Source organism: Cavia porcellus, unplaced genomic scaffold (genome assembly GCF_034190915.1).
Source record: "Cavia porcellus strain 051 isolate PalLab524CR breed Dunkin Hartley unplaced genomic scaffold, mCavPor4.1 scaffold_7, whole genome shotgun sequence".
In the NCBI taxonomy this organism is placed as follows: Eukaryota; Metazoa; Chordata; class Mammalia; order Rodentia; family Caviidae; genus Cavia; species Cavia porcellus.
In genome coordinates this window covers 74,929,421-74,945,097 of record NW_026947490.1, presented here as the reverse complement: position 1 = coordinate 74,945,097, position 15,677 = coordinate 74,929,421, and the positions used below count along the sequence as shown (strand labels likewise).

Below are 15,677 nucleotides of genomic sequence, written 5' to 3'. Positions count from 1 at the left end.
CATGACTGTCCCATTTGGGGTCAGGGGTTAGTCCCATCTGGAGGTACAGGTCATCAGATGTAACACTGGGGATTTAAGATGGCAGGAACATGTTAAAATTGGGCCAACTTCAGTACTCAGTAAATATCTTTTCCTCTCAAAGTCCCACTAAGCTTACCATGCAAATAAACTACAAAATATAAAAGTCAGAAATGTGAAACTTAGATTTAAAAATTGGGTTAAAAATAAGCACAACATAGCAACTCTGTGTGTGTGTGTGGAGGGCGTGTGTATTAGGAATAAGGAGCATAGGCACACTTTGAGGTGTGCTAGGTGGGGTGGGGGCAGACCCCACTTATTGGCTGGGCTTTTAGGACAGAGGAGTCCCCTGCTCTCAAATTCCTCCACTTTCTCAGTTTTCCCAAGAAGACCCTTAAAAGGGAATAGACTTCTTCATTTCCCAACTATAAATTACAAGACATGAATACAAAGTACCTAAATTCTTATAAATTAATAACAAAAATGTGATAGGATAGCGGAAAAAGGGGCCCAAACTCTTGGATAGGTGCCATTTGCTAAATGCAAATTGGCCCATGACCAACAGTCACCTGTCTAGGCTGTGTGTGGGAATGCCAGGACTCAGCTCTGCATTCCAGAAATGAGCCCTGGACCAGTGCTTTTCACTTGCCAGAAACTGGGAAGTGGCAACTCACATCCTCTTCTGCTGTGTAGCTGTGCAGGATCCTAACTGGGGACCCTGAGGGATGTGAGGCAGAGAAAGCCTGGGGGCTCTGCATCCCTTTTGACACCTGTGGTATTGTGGTTTTGCATTATTTAGCAGTGATATCCTAAATACATGTTTCTTCTGGTGCTTGTATGGAATCCCCACTCTTGGACTTCTTCCCTGAGGAAGTCAGGTGTTGCCTACCGTGAATTCCTTGGTGTATTTGTGAAGTGCTGGCCAGCAGGGACCAGGCAGGGACTCACACAGTGGATACAAGCCCATCCCAGGCAGGCTGGACCAGAGATGGACAGGTGTCCCAGGATACACAAACAGGAAACCATGCACTCAGGTTGAGAATATCCAGAGTGGCGTTAAGAGCAAATGGCTTCCCACTAAACAGACAATTTGACAGGCATAGGGCGGGCAGTGCAGCTGCTTACTCCATTTACTGCTAAGAGCCGTAGACCCTGACTCCCCTCTCTTATTACAGCAGGCATAGACCAGGTGGCAAGCACAGAAGGGGCTTTGGAGAGTACTCTGAGGGGCAGATGGCACTGTGCCCTGTAGGACCCAAGAGCCACTCTTTGAGCTATATCCCAGTACGCTTCATGGCTCTTGTCTCCTAGAGCAGGTGTTTCTTCCTTGTAGCTTGCGATGTATGTGTTTCCGGAGTTCTGGTGACTTAGACCTGTTGGCTTTATGCTCAGAGGTTTTCTGCTGGCACCAGAAATATACAAGAAAAACATCAGGAAGTCCATTAACATTTCCCATTAACATTTTCCATGGAAGGGGATGCAGCCCAGAGACTTCGGCTCACAGTGTGCTTCTATGTATTCTATAGGAATTTTCCTCCCTCCGTCCCTCCGTCCCTCCCTCTGTCCCTCCCTCCCTCCCTCCCTCCCTCCCTCCCTCCTTCCTTCCTTCCTTCCTTCCTTCCTTCATTCCTTCCTTCCTTCCTTCTTTCTTTCCCCTGCCGTCCCTCCTATCTTCTTCATAGTTTAAAGACAAACACAGATGGAGGGAGGAACTCAGTTAAACACAAAGGGCTTGTTTCCCAGAGAAGATTTTTGTAGCTGGTCCAGTCTCCATAACCTGGAGTCAGCTTCAGATTTTTTTTTTTTTTTTTTTTTTTTTTTTTTTTTTTTTTTTTTTGTACCAGGGATCCAACTCACAACCTTGCGCTTAGTTGGCAGGTGCTTGCACCACTGAGCTAAATCCCTGGCCCAGCTTCAGGTTTTTAATCTTATCTCTCTGCTCTAACTATGCAGCAGGCTAGGGCTTTATTCCTCGCTGGAGTCCAGATTGGTTTAGGTGTTGTAAACCAAATCTACCTGCGAGATATTTTACTATTACAATATCCAAAGAATCTCCCTACGGAGCTGCCTCTAGTGACGTCTTTGAAGTAGGTCACAGATTTTGAATTACAGGAAACTCGAGGCAGCACGATGGGGTCATCATGAGCACCCACCGAGCCCTGCCTTAGCAACAGGACAGCACTGGAACTGTGGGTCAGTTAGGGGCTGGGGCTCTCATCAGCTGCAGCACAGCCACAGCAAGGGGGAGGAGGTCCCCCTCAGAGCTGAGGACAGGAGGTCACTCTTCGCCCATGTCTGTTTCCTATCAAGTGCCATAGCACCCAAATTTGCCCTTTGCCTTTCATGATGGGAAGATGCAGTGCTTATTTCTGCAGGACTGAGCAGGTAAGTGGTCCTCCTTTGCCCTCCTTCACTTCCTGTCTGGTTTTCATGGTATCTATTTGTGGCTCCCAGGGAAGGGACACCTAGTAACCAACACAGATGACAGAGAACATTGAATTGGACTAAATAACCTTTTGGTACATGACTGACTTTCATGTAGCTACAACTCCATGTTCTTCTGCAATACCTGAAGTGTTGGTTCTTAGGTGACATGATGAAATGATATTTTAGGAGAACTTTAAATGATTTCTGAAAGGTTTTACTTCATAAGGAGAAGCCTCCTGGATTTTTCATTCTTCTCTAATTAATGGCTCCTGAACTAAGGCAAGGATCTCACTTACCTGGGGAACTTGAAGAGAAATATCCAGCATACTAGACAATTAAATTTCTGAATAATGAAGTCAGCAAGCTAGCTGGGGTTGGTCTCTATAATGGTTGATATATTGCCTCAACTTGAGAAGTTGAGAAGGTTAACTGAGTAGCTCAGCAAGGAGCCAGGGATCTTACTTTGTAAACATTCTCAGCCTGTACACTGGAGGGTGTGTGAGTGCCTCACCTACCCTGGAGAGGAGAGGAGGAGAGGGGAGGAAGGGGAGGTGGGAAGGGAGGGGAGGAGAGGAGAGGAGAGGAGAGGAGAGGAGGGGAGAGGAGAGGCTTGTTCTCCCCTTCTCTTTGCTCTTGTTGATTTTGCTGCCTCCTGCCACCTTGAACTATCGCCCCTGTGCCATGCCACCCTTCCTTGGAGAGAGCTGATTACAGACTGAAACCTCCACAAACTGTGAGCTAAATAAACCTCTCTTCTCTTAATTTTGGGTATTGGGTATTTTGTCTTAGCAATGAGAGAAAAGTAATCAAGACAGTCTCTGATGTCTCTGAAGTATTCCTTACAAGATCACTAACTTGCAAATTTGAAATTGCTTTTTTCTGATTGGAAAGGATAAGAAGAAACTTTCTTTTAAAAGATGAACTTTTCTTTAGGTCTAGCAGTTCTTTCTAAAAATAAGTTGTTAAAATATTTCATATTGATAAGGAAATGTAAAAGCAACTTAAATAAGAAATAGCCAATGCCCCCCTTCTCCTTTTCCTCATTTGAAGACAATGCAGATTCTGGGAATATAAGATTGGTCTCACTGAAGTGCACTGGGGAAAGTTCCTCCAGAAGGGGAGGGCCTAGTGGCTCACAATCCTGGGACTGTAGCATGAGCTGTGGCTAAACTATTTTGGCCCAAAGCTTTGAGTTTCTTCTCCTAGGAATTCAGAAGTCAGATGGCTTCCCCTGAACTTGCCGTTCTCCCACCTGCCGACCCTCTGCATCTTTTCAGTCAATCTTCTGACAGAGTGTGGAATATACAGAGGGTACACATGGGCCCACTGCATGCCCATGCTCGGTGGCACTGTCCCCCTGTGTATTCCAGCACAACCATCTCTTGGCCCCCAGGGGCTTGCACCTGGGAGTGGGCACAGGAGTCTGGAATTGATGTCCTAAACTCTGGCATATAAGCCAGTGATCAGTCTTCTCCTGGATCCTCCCATCAGTCCTCTCCTGCAGGCCAGGATCAGGGAGTCCAGCTGAGCAGGGAGCCACAGGTAACAAATGCCTGCTGGCAGGTGGACCAGGGGTTGCAGAAGGAGCTCCCGAGCTGGGAGGAGGACCACATCCTCAGGGTCCCTGGTGTCCTGTCCTGAGCCTCTGCTGTCTGCACTCACCTGCTTCCCTGGCTGGAGCCCGTTCTCTTCTGTTTCCCTCAGATCAGCTGGCTCCTAGGCTAGGGATGCAGGAGATGGGTCTGGCCCACTGCTCACCAGCCAGTTACCACTGTGGGCCTCAGGTTCTTCCTCTGTGGAATGGCAGCACCCACACTATGGGCTGTTAAAGGATTTAAAATAGGGACTATACAAGTTGGGCTGGGATAGTCAGTGGGTCTTTCTGAGCACAGCCAGATTGTGGCTGTGTGTCCTCACACTGGGTGTTACAGAGAGCTCTCTGTCCTGGACTGGACTGGACTGGACTGGACTGGACTGGATTCCCCAAGGCTGTTTTCCTTGGATTCTCATCCCACAGCACAGGACAGGTATTTGGTAAATGGGTAAGCGAATCAGTGAAGGAAAGGCAGTGCCAGAGGCTGTGGTAAGCAGCCCTGGGCCTGCATGGCTTCTTCCTCCTGGACATATGAGATGCACAGGCAAGGAGACAGTATGGCTGTGTGACACGTATTAGGATAGGCTTCTGCACTGCGTGCTTGTATTTCTGCAGTGTTGCCAGTCATGTGCTTCCCACTTTGACTCACCTTCAAGACTACTGCCCTCTCCAGGGCACCTTCCTGCTGTTCCACTAGAGAAGGAGAGGGCAGGGTGCCCTCACAATGGAAAAGGGCCAGCAGCAACAGGGTGCTCGTGCACACGGAGTGCAGCCCACTCCAGCCCCTCACCTCCACCAAAGCAGCACAGGCTGACTGGAGCCTGGGGCACAACCCAAGAAAGAGCTCACATGTGGGTATCACCACAGGGCTCTCAGTCCCCACTCGGGCATGCTCTGTGCAGCTGTCCCCTGGAGGGTCCTGGAGGGCTTCTGCAGTAGACTGGCCCATTAGACTCCCCCTTTCTCTGGCATCCATGCCACACGTCTCGATGTTTTAAAACACACGCAGTATTTTTGAAGGGAACTCCCACGGGAGCACACCTCTAACACTGGCTCCTCTCCTGGCTGCCTTGAATTTTCTCCACCCTGTTGCAGGAGCTGAGTTTGAGCCGAGTGCAGAGAACTTCAGGTATCAAGCCCTTGCTTTTCTCTGAGCCACGCACGCTTGTCTCTTCACCAGCACAGAAGTGCGCACCCTTGTAGCTGGAAGCTGCCCTTTATCGCAGCAGTGAGGTGGAATGCGAGCTCTGTGGTTTTCAGTGACTGGTGTGAGGACGTGGTGTCACATATCTTACAGGCTGTCTTCTCTACGGGCAGCCATCCAGCTGGCCTGAGGTCCAGGGACTGTCACCGTTTTGCCCTACATGTCACTCCGGCTCTGGCTCCCAGGCCCTATTTTGTACCTCCATCCCAGGGCAGTGATAGAGACCCTTTCAGTGTTTTCAGTGGTAACAAGCAGCTGGCTTAGCACTCATGCTGTGCATTCACCAGCTCTGACCTAGGTTCAAGACCAGTCTGCTTACAAACCCCAGAGACTTCAAATCAGATCCTTCTCCTGAGGAAAATGCCATGCAGGAGGAAGAGCTGCTTGCTCGGTTTTGGATCCATGCCGCTTAGATCCCTGTGTTTCATGCTGGAGTGGAGGGTGATGTCAGGACTTCCCAGCCCTCCAGGCCTGTGTGGTGGAGGAAAGCTGTGACAGGAGGAATCATTTTGTCTACAGGAAGGTGGGAGACCCATGAAAGACACCAATGGGACCCCCTTCAGAGTTCCCATGGGACAATATTTGGACCTAGAGTCTGTGGCGAAGTTCTGTGTAAAGTTCTTTCTTACATATGAAGAAGCAGATAGAAATGGTTTTGCAGACATTTATTTACATAAATGCTGATTGAATTCGAGGGACTCATGCGCAGGCTTGTGTTGACTGGCTCAGAGAGAAGTTGCTTGGGGGAAAGACAGATTTCCTACATGATGCATCCTGATCTAGGTCTCCAATCAGATGCTGAGTCCACAGTTTTTACTGCTGGGTTCTTAGATTACAAAAATTCATCTTAATGCAATCGAGCCACTCTTTCATGAGCAAGGGGAGTCTAATTATTATTTAGCATATTTATATTTTCCTTGTAAATTGAAACCCACATACTAAAGTACAGAAATGTTACTAAAGTCCTGTCATTTCCAGTCAAAAGAAGAAATATTTTTTGACCCATTGCAGCCACCCGTGGTGAAAATAAATGGATGAGTAGGAAACTCAAGCTTTTGGCAAAATCTTGATCTGTAGAGATGGCACACAGGGAAGAGAAGAGCAGAGAGAATTTCTGAAGGCTTTAGGAGAGCAGTCACCAGCGACCGGCTCTGGGTCTCACTAGAGTGTCAGTCAGCCTGTGCCCTGCCTGAGCAGGGAGTGTCACAGACCGGCGGCAGGAACAGCTGGGAAGCATGGAGCTGGCAGCTTTGGAAAGTCTAGAAATGGTCCAGGAAAGGATGCTGTGCCTCTGGCTTCTCTTCCCAGCAGCAGGATGACCAGAGATGCAGTTCTGCCTAAGGCTTCAACTCTTTACGTGTTCTTGAAGTCCTGTTAGTAATCAATGTGCAGAGGAGGGCTTACACTTCCCTGGCTGCATTTTATCTTTCTGTGGATCCTGTCTGATTGCCCAGATCCTTGAACACGCTGAGTAGCCTGTGCATTCCCCAGCACATCATTATTGTGTTATTGAGACGTAGAAACATTCTCAAAAGTCTTCTAAAGCTAATATCTTTAACCAAACTTTGGTCTGCATTTTAGTCCATTCAGCACTGGGAAGGATGAAGGATACTTTTCAAGTTTTGAGAGGTTTTCGCTGAGGGTGTTACCTAGTGCTTGCTTTTATTACCTTGAGTCAGTATGATAATCATGAATGAAGGAGTGGGTGCCTAACGCAGTTTTAGTCTGATGGGAAACAAGGAACCGGCCTCAAGTTTGTCATAGGAATCTGCCAATAGTGCGTGCCTAACTTTCCTCAAAAATTACTTGGTCATAAACAGCTAGAAAATATCCTGTGTTCTGCTACAAAAATATGCTTCTTCAGTTCTCTATAGCTAAGATTCGTTGAAGCTAGGGTTTTTAATTATCTGTAGTTCCATAACTTTTATTATGTCAAAACCACCTGTCCTTTGCCTCAGCTCCCCAATGTGGGGGCGTGTGTTAAGGTGTCCTTTTAACATTGCCAGCTGTCCCGTGCTAGGCTCATGGGTTTTATATGACCAAGTGCTTAACACTAAAAGTAGGAACTGATCTCTGCGTTCCCAGTTGAGGGCCTATCACTGTGGGGTTCAGGATCACCTCTGGGTACTGAAAATCTTGCATAATTTAACTAGAAAGCAACTCCACTGTGGGTTAACCAAAGTTGAATAAAATAGTTGCCCAGGTTAGTCACTGATAGCTCTTTGGGAGTCAAAAATAATTTCACTCCTTATTTTCTGCTTTTAGGTTCCATAAATGAAAAATTACCCCAACGGGAAGGCACAGGAAAAACAGGTAACTATCTTAAATGAAATTATGTGATGATAGACTAGCAAATCCAATTTAATGCCTTACATACATTCTCAAATCGAAATTTAATCTGGTAGTAGTGGCAGTAGTGAATGCCAGTTCTTGAGGTTACTTTTTTTACATTCAACAAAATCTATCGAACCCTTACTGTTTTAAGTTATCTGGGAGACATTGCTATACCCTGCTAAAACACCAAGGGTCCACCTGCGGCTTCTCTGCTTGTGTTGTCTTGGGCACACTGAGGCCACATCATGAATCTCTGTGTGTCAGGGGCTCTGTACATGTGTCCCTGTGAACATGCCAGATCTGACTGGGTGGGTCAGAAACCATATAGATGTATCAGTGCTCACTGCAGTGTGTCACAGGCCAATGTAGATGCACCAGGGATCATTCTAGGTGCACCAGAGGTCACTGCAGGTGTGTCAGGGAATAGTGGTGTCATAGTCTATTGTAAGAGTGTCAGGGTTCTGAACAAGCATTTCAGGGTTACTTGAGGTATGTCAGGGACTGCTTGAGAGTCACCTGGGGAGAGGGTGGAGGCTCTACGGGACTGTCAACTGGAACACTCTGCTTGGATTTGAATCTAGGAGACAATGGGATAGACATTGATAATTTTTAGGGAAAAGGAAGTGGTCATGTTCCCAATTAGAAGAATTAATAAAGTGCTGAGAAGAAGAGACTTCTTCTTCACACTGTTATAGGATTCCTCATCCTGATAGGGAAGAGGCCCACTGGGGAATCCCTTGGGAAGTTGGGTGCGGACCAGAAAATGGATTTAAAGCTTTGATCTGCAGAAGTGTAGCTTAGAGAAAGAATACCCCAAAGTAAGCAAAACGTTGGATTATAGCTAAAACAGATAAAACATGAAGCCCATGAGAAGCCCAAAAATATTGGCTTACAGATAAAGCATGAAGCTCTCTGAGATTTTGTTTGGCTTCCATAGGGCCCAGTCAGTAGCATCCAAGAGCTTGGTATACCTCAGGGAGCACTGTCTCAGTGGTGAGAGGGAGGATCAAGGCTGAGCAAGACCCTGGCAGATTGGAGTAGGGGTCAGAGCATGGGAAAGGCTCCTCCCTGAGTCAGGGCTGGCATGCCTGTCTCACTGTGGTGGCCTGGAAATTTCCAGAAGACCAGTCCCCAGTAACTGGGAAATTTTGGAGCTCTGAGAGTGGTGACCTGTGTCCACCTCGGCAAAGTGCACACCAGCAATAGCATGCTTGACTTGTCTTCTCCAAAGACTTACATATGGCAGTGAAGTATGTTCTTTTAAAACTTTTAATGTGTTAAATGTGCTTTACATATGTTTCTCTCTTCAGTTATTTTTCTCAGATGATAAAATACTTAATAGCAAAATGATTCCAGCCCAGTTCATTGCTATCATCAGTGTTAGACCTGGGTATTTCATAGAAGTGATGTTATAATTTTGTCATTGTTTGGGCAGCGAATGTCTTCCAGACATTGCTTTGTGAAAATTATCTTTGCCTTTCCCCCAATAAGACTTACGAGAAGCTTCATGCTTATTCTTTGGCTTAGGCAGAGGCTGATTCACAGTTAGTTAGTTACCCCAGAGCTATCCTGGTCTTGCACTTTGATCTAGTAGTCTTTGGGCAGTAGAACCAGAGGACAGCCAGAGTGAGACCGCAGAGGGCACTCTAGGAATACTGGTTCCTGTTCCTGTAGCAGTGCAGGGTTGATTGCATAGACAGGGCCTTTAGAAAGCCTGGCTCCCAACTGCCTTCTGGCAGGTCTGGGGCTCACGACTCTGCGCTTGGCTGGGGGACCCAAAGTGTGGTCTTCAGTGAATTAAATGACAATTGCCCATCTGAAACACATCCTTCTTGGCTCCTCACACCTCAGCCTTGCATGCGGATTAGCCGTGTGTGGTGCCCTGTGCATACATCCTGTGCCCTCCCACAGCAGTGGGGGGAAGGTCTAAGCACTGTGCAAGCACTTTTGTCCAGTCTCTGACCCCCTGGTGCTGCCTTTCTACTTAGAGAAATGGGCACACAATGCACCGGAGCTAGCTGCCCACCCCAACTCCTGCCAACCTGTCTCTTACATACGCAGTGTCCTGAATGCGTGACTTTGCTGAACAGGGACTTCCTCCACAGTGAGGCTCCCACTCACCTTTTGCCATTTCTTTTCCATCCATCATACTGCCTGTTGTTGGGCTCAGTGTTTTATAACCACACCCCGTGTCCTGCTTGGATGCCTGGGTCAGCCTCGAGCAGCATTTTAAAGGAGCTGCCCACCATTGTGTCCGTTCATGTTTTAGGCCAGCCCTGCGTGGCGCCTCGGTTTGCATGCTGGGGGTGGTGGGGTCAGGTGTGGGGGCTGTGCGTGGGTCCTGCTTTCCGTCCTGTATGCACACTTACTTAGCTTACTCTCATAATTGTAGTCTCCTTGCAAATCTTTTCCGTTCTGAATTCAGATGATGCCGTGGCCCCGGCGCTGGAGACTCAGCCTCAAGGAGATGAAGAAGGTAAGCCCAGGGATGACAGATGTGCATAGGGAGGGTAAGGGGTGGGTTTTGGAGCTGGGAGAAAGAGTCAGGTCATCCTGGCTGGGACACAACTCAGAACAGGCTGTAATAAGCCGGGCACATGGAGCACGATTCTGCATGATCTCACTTAACACAGAATCTAGGGGGAAAAAAACCTAAAAAAAATTGAAATGCACAGAAAGATAATAAAAAGATGTGATTACCAGCGCTGTGCAGGGGAAACATGAAGAGGTGAACGAAGGATTCCAAAGTTTACTCTGGCATCATGGAGCGACCCAGTGTGCAGTCTGCAGACTTAGTGTTATTATTACACTAATACACTATCTCTGTGGACTGGAGCTGGTAATTGTAGATTGTGAGGTGCCAGGGATTTAGCTCATTTATACAGTGCCTGTCTGGCAAGCATGAGGTCCTGAGTCCAATCCTGGTACCAAAAAAGAGAAAAAGTCGTATGCTTAACATTTCCTATTAGAGACAACTTTAGGTGCTTTCCCTGCACCACACACACACACACACACACACACACACACACACACACACACACGGCTTAAATGAGATGTCTGCTGTGTTAATTTGCCTGGCTTGAAAAGTCATTTCACTACGTGTCTTAAGTACAGGTGCTAACAAAGAGGCACAGATGGATGGCATCTGGCCACTTCTGCCCCATGAGGCCACCTGCTATTTTTCCTGATGATTTTAAGTGTTGCCATGTGTTTTCATGTGGCAGAATGTTAAGGCCTTTATTTTTAATAGAAGCTTGTGGGTTGCAATTTTATAATTTGGGTAACATAAAATGAATACTTCAAGAGGGTACAATAACATATACCATTTCCCTGCACAGCATATTGCACATTTGAATAAGTAGTCATGACAGGGGTAGTTTTCCTATTTTTATGTTTAATAAATTATCTTAGACATCGATCAAATTCATTGGTCAAATGGGATCAGAGTATGAAGAAAAAGTATATGACATGCACATTATAAATCAATCAGAATGTGGACTTGTGTCACTCTGCAATTAATGACCATCCTCACTAAGCTTGCACGGCCATGACCATAATGTCACATGCACTGTGATCAAAATCCATCCCCAGAGTGGGACACAGAGGGGTGGGGGGAGGTCACATAGGTGGCGGTGGTAGACAAGGATTCAAATCCAGGCCAGTTTGGAGTCTGTGTTTGCAGGGCAGAGTGTGGATCCGCATCATATAGATTGCATTCTGTTTGCAAAACAGTATCACTAAAGTAGTGTGTTTCTGAAAAGCTGTGAAAAAATTGTATTTTAGATTTCACACTTTCTGTTGAACCTTTGAACTGAGTGAAAGCTTGCATGCTGTATGAAAAATCAACTGTCTTTACCCCACAGAATATGTCATTGTGCTTTGAACTGTTTTCTAAAACCTAGTACTTTTAATGAAGAACTTTCTAGAATCAAGCAACTTTTAATTTGGAGGAAGCAAAATGTATGTTAAAATATTTTAAGAGTATATTATTATTTCCTTTGTTTCCTATCTGTATAATCATTTTAATTATATCTTTATAAAGTTACAGCATACATTTATTTGTTCAATTGATTTTGGGGGCTTGTAGACTGTCTGCTGAAATCTTTAAGTGAGAAACTTTTGTGTTCATGTTGGCTGTTTGCCTTGATTCCTAGACATTGCTTCACGCTATCCCACGCTTTGGACTGAGCAAGTTAAAAGCCGGCAGAACAAGACTAACAAAAATTCAGGTAAGTGGGGCCTGATGTTGCTTTTGGTAAGGTATAATTTAGCTCCTGGGGTTTTACCTTCTGAGCCTTATGTGGACAGGACCACTTTTCCTTCTGTACTGAATGGTGAAAGTAATTCTCCTAACTTGGCCACCAGTATGTATTTACAAGCTGGTGTTTTATTAAACTTCCAAACTTCTTCAAATGATTTATCTATAGATACCAAAGAAGCTATAGTTTTGGATATGAAAATGGAAATACTTGTCAATAAGAATTTGATTTTAGGTCTGGGGATTTAGCTCAGCAGTATAAGTGCCTGCCTGGCAAGTGTGAGATTGTGAGTTCGATTCAGAACTGTCCAAACCCTTGACTCACTTAGTTTGCAAGTCTCCAGCCTGGGTGGGCTGTGTTTGCTGTGGGGCAGTGTTTGGCAGGGCTTTCAACCTGTACATCTGGCCATGTCCACATTCTGGCCGTGGGCTTCCTCTTAGCCCTCCATGGGAGCAGCCCGAGTACTGCTGGTCCTGGTAGGTCACTGATCCTGGGCAGCTGAGAGAGGGAGCTGGGCAGTGCTGGCCGCAGGTGGGGCTCAGCAGGGTCAGCCGGCCCACGGCTCTTTCTGAGTGTCCTGCCTCCTGTGTCCCTGGCCTTTGCTCCCTCCCCAGCACTCCAGATGAGCCCTTCCTCCTGCCCACACTTCCTGAACCTTTTCAGGGCAAGGTTGCACCACCAGCAAATGAATATTCATGATGGGAAATTTACAAGAGACATACAGATTTTTAAAAATTTTTGCTTAGAACTGGTTATTAGAGTATATTTCCCTTATCATATAAGATTAACCTGTTTTCTTGTCTCATAAACTTCAGAAACTGAATTTTGATCAGTTTCTTTGCCATGTCTCCAAGCTATTTGATGTGCTCCTGGGTCATAGCGTCTAGGGCTTAAGAAAGCATGAATACTGCACATTGGTACCCAGAACTGCTGGTCACTGCTGCAAGCTCAAGGAAGAAGCAAATGTAGCAGTGCTGACACTTGATCTGGGCCAAAAGGGCAGAGCTGTTACACAAACTGTCACTTCCAGGTGTGTGTGTTCAGCCCAGTAATTGTTATTGGAAAATTGCCTCTGATTTTGCAAATTTAGCTGCACAGAAGCTCAGAGAATGAGTGCATTTTTGTTTCATTTTCCCATTGCCAGATTTCTTAACTGTTGAGTGGCTGGCGGATTATAATTAGCCCATAAAACTCGCCCTGGCTCTCAGTAGGTAGTGGGGCTGAAAACAATGTTTCAGGAGGTTCCAGTTTACATCAGATCGCCTCCCCTATACTTCGACTTAACTCTGCCTACACAAGTACAATACAAAAAGATGGCGCTGGGCTGATCCACGGGTGCAGAGTGTGAAATTCTTCCGTTATGTTTGTGTGAAGTGCCATTGTACAGATGCAGGTTTGTTCCGAGAATATGAAAAAAGTCCGACCTCGTAGGAATTTCAGGGTGATAAGGGTGGTATTTAATTTGTTAAGTTTTTACGAAACAGGAAATGATACTAGGACGTCTTCCCAACCACTGTTGTGACTGACATTTTAAGCACCAGGAGACTGTAATTTGTATTTCATTTCTATTTTTAAAAATATCTTTATTCATCACATTTTTGGTTAGACATTGGCACATGTATTTAAGAAAACAGTTGGTGGTTCATTATTCTGTGTATTTTTAAAATAATTACGCAGTTTATCAGTAGAGTTTCATGTACTTGAGAAAAGCACAAAGTAGAAATGTATTTCCTGTTTTCCCCTGGTTTCTTCTTAGGAGCCAAAAGCAGAATTTCCCCCCATTTGTTTGAATTAAAAATTACTTTTGTTAGAAAATACATAGAATATACTGCTCCGCTTCATGACACATCATGAGTGTGTGCCTGGAGGTGTGGTCAGATGTGCTTTGGGAACAGCTTTTCAGATCCTATTTTTGTAGGAAAGGAAAGAAAAATGTAGTCCTCCTGGTTCATGAAAAATTGCATAATTCCCATAAAGTATATTTACTACCTTCATAAAGGGTATTAAGACCATGTGCTCTATGGCCATTCTGATGGTACCATTCTTACTTTCATAGAAGGAATTTCACAAAATAAATAGAAATACAATCAAATGGATAAATAACTAAAAAGGGAGATAATTAATTGTCATAGCCTTTTGATCACTGGGCTAATATTGATTGATTCGCAATAGAAGTAGAAATATACATGACTCAGTCTCCTGCTACTGAAAGTAAAACATTCCTTTCCCTATGTAAGTCCATATATGTTCAATAAATGAGAAGATGTGTAATTGCTTCTTTCTCAACAGTGCATTGTTCAGTTCCTCCAATCAAGATAATCTTGAGTGTTAATTTCTTAATATCTTGAATCATCCTACTCAGTTTATTCTATTCCTAGAAAATACCAGAATACAAAAGCCTATCAGATAGAAGATTTTGCAAGATTCTTTAATTACATAAAGTTATTCATATCACTGCTTACTAAGCACAAATAAATCTAATCAGTACTCTTCACTGTGACATGGTAAATATTTCCCAGATCTCTGCCTCATTTCCTTTAAAATCAAACCTAGAATAGGAAAGAGGTCTACAATACTTTTTCTTGGTTGAGCAATCTGCTAACTTCACAAAACAAATGTCATTCATAAATTACAAACAGTGTGCTTTGGGGTTCACAACCATGCAAAATAAGAAGCATGTTCTGCCTTATGTGTAACTTTCTTAAATTCATGCTAAATCACTGATCTCAGTTTTATCAATTGATTAGTGTTTGAGGTGGTTCTGTTACAGGTCTATTTTTAAACTGAAGGGATGCAGAAGGAATAGGAAGTAGGTGTGGGAACTTGGTCCCAGGGTAATGACCAGGCTGTGATGTCCACCCCACAGGTGGACTAAGGTGGCAGGGAGGGACGTTGGGCATCAGGGAGGCACACAGGCCCCTCCAGAACCCCGAAGCCTGTGTCTCACAGAGGACAGGAGCGAAGTGCTGTCCCAGAACCTCGCCCAGCTCCTGGCTGCTGAGGGTGAGCCCTTGACTCTGGAGTTTGCTTCCTACTGGACCATGCAAGAGCTTTGTCATGTGAGAAACATCTGCTTCTCTTCTTCTGGAGCTTTGTCTCTAATGGGAACCAGGTGGGTTCAAAAAGGGTGAAGGAGCCTCTGCAGCAGCCCTGTCACTGAGGGGCTGCAGCTTCAGCTGCCGGCGAGAACAGAAGGGACTGTACCTGGAGAGGTGACCGTCGCTGTCACCTGGCTCAGCACCACCAGGCCACCCCTCACTCCCTCTCTCTCTTTCGACATCCTGTGGTGATGCATCTTCTTTGTAGCCTTCAGGATGGACCTTTAACTGCCACCCAGCAAGGACAGTAGCCCAGGTGGTTGACAGCTATGCCAAGGTGGAGAGGGAATATCATAGGTGGTTGAGTGGAATGTGGGAGAAGAGCTTGCTAAGTCTTTGTCCACCCTTCCCAAGTTGGAGTTCCCAGGGACTTCCACATGTGACCATCATGCAAGAAGGGAGTGGCTTTGTAGCCCAGGAGCCGACTCCTTCTCTGGTCACAGCTCACTGGCAGTGACTGTCCTCCACCTGCTGCACATCCAGCACACAGGGTCCTAGCTCAGCACCGTACTCTCCTTCTGTGGAGTCATCTCTCCAGCAGTCTCCTCTCCAGGGGCATCTGAGATAGTGCTGGGCCTACACCAAATCCTAAGAGATCTCACTCATAGCATGAAAATTAGCAAGGCTGCATTGTGCCTCCTGAGAAGTTGGGACAGGTTGAGATCTGTCGTGCAGGAAAGAATTTTTCAACCCTTGCCCGACTAGATGCAGACTCCCAAAGACAGCTCCGCTAGCCACCTCAT

At 45.8% G+C, this 15,677-nt stretch overlaps 1 protein-coding gene across 3 annotated transcripts in view; it reads left to right on the top strand.

Annotated features, from left to right (window-relative positions):
- The window catches only part of Smoc2 (SPARC related modular calcium binding 2), a 141,159-nt gene that overhangs the window by 61,682 nt on the left and 63,800 nt on the right, over positions 1–15,677 (top strand). For 2 of the 3 annotated variants that reach the window (XM_063253862.1, XM_005002212.4), the window contains 3 exons: positions 7,509–7,556; positions 9,970–10,053; positions 11,732–11,806. In XM_063253862.1, the coding sequence (XP_063109932.1) occupies positions 7,509–7,556; positions 9,970–10,053; positions 11,732–11,806 (207 nt within the window). The remainder of the gene's footprint in view (positions 1–7,508; positions 7,557–9,969; positions 10,054–11,731; positions 11,807–15,677) is intronic. The other variant, XM_003466462.5, reaches the window with a different exon arrangement.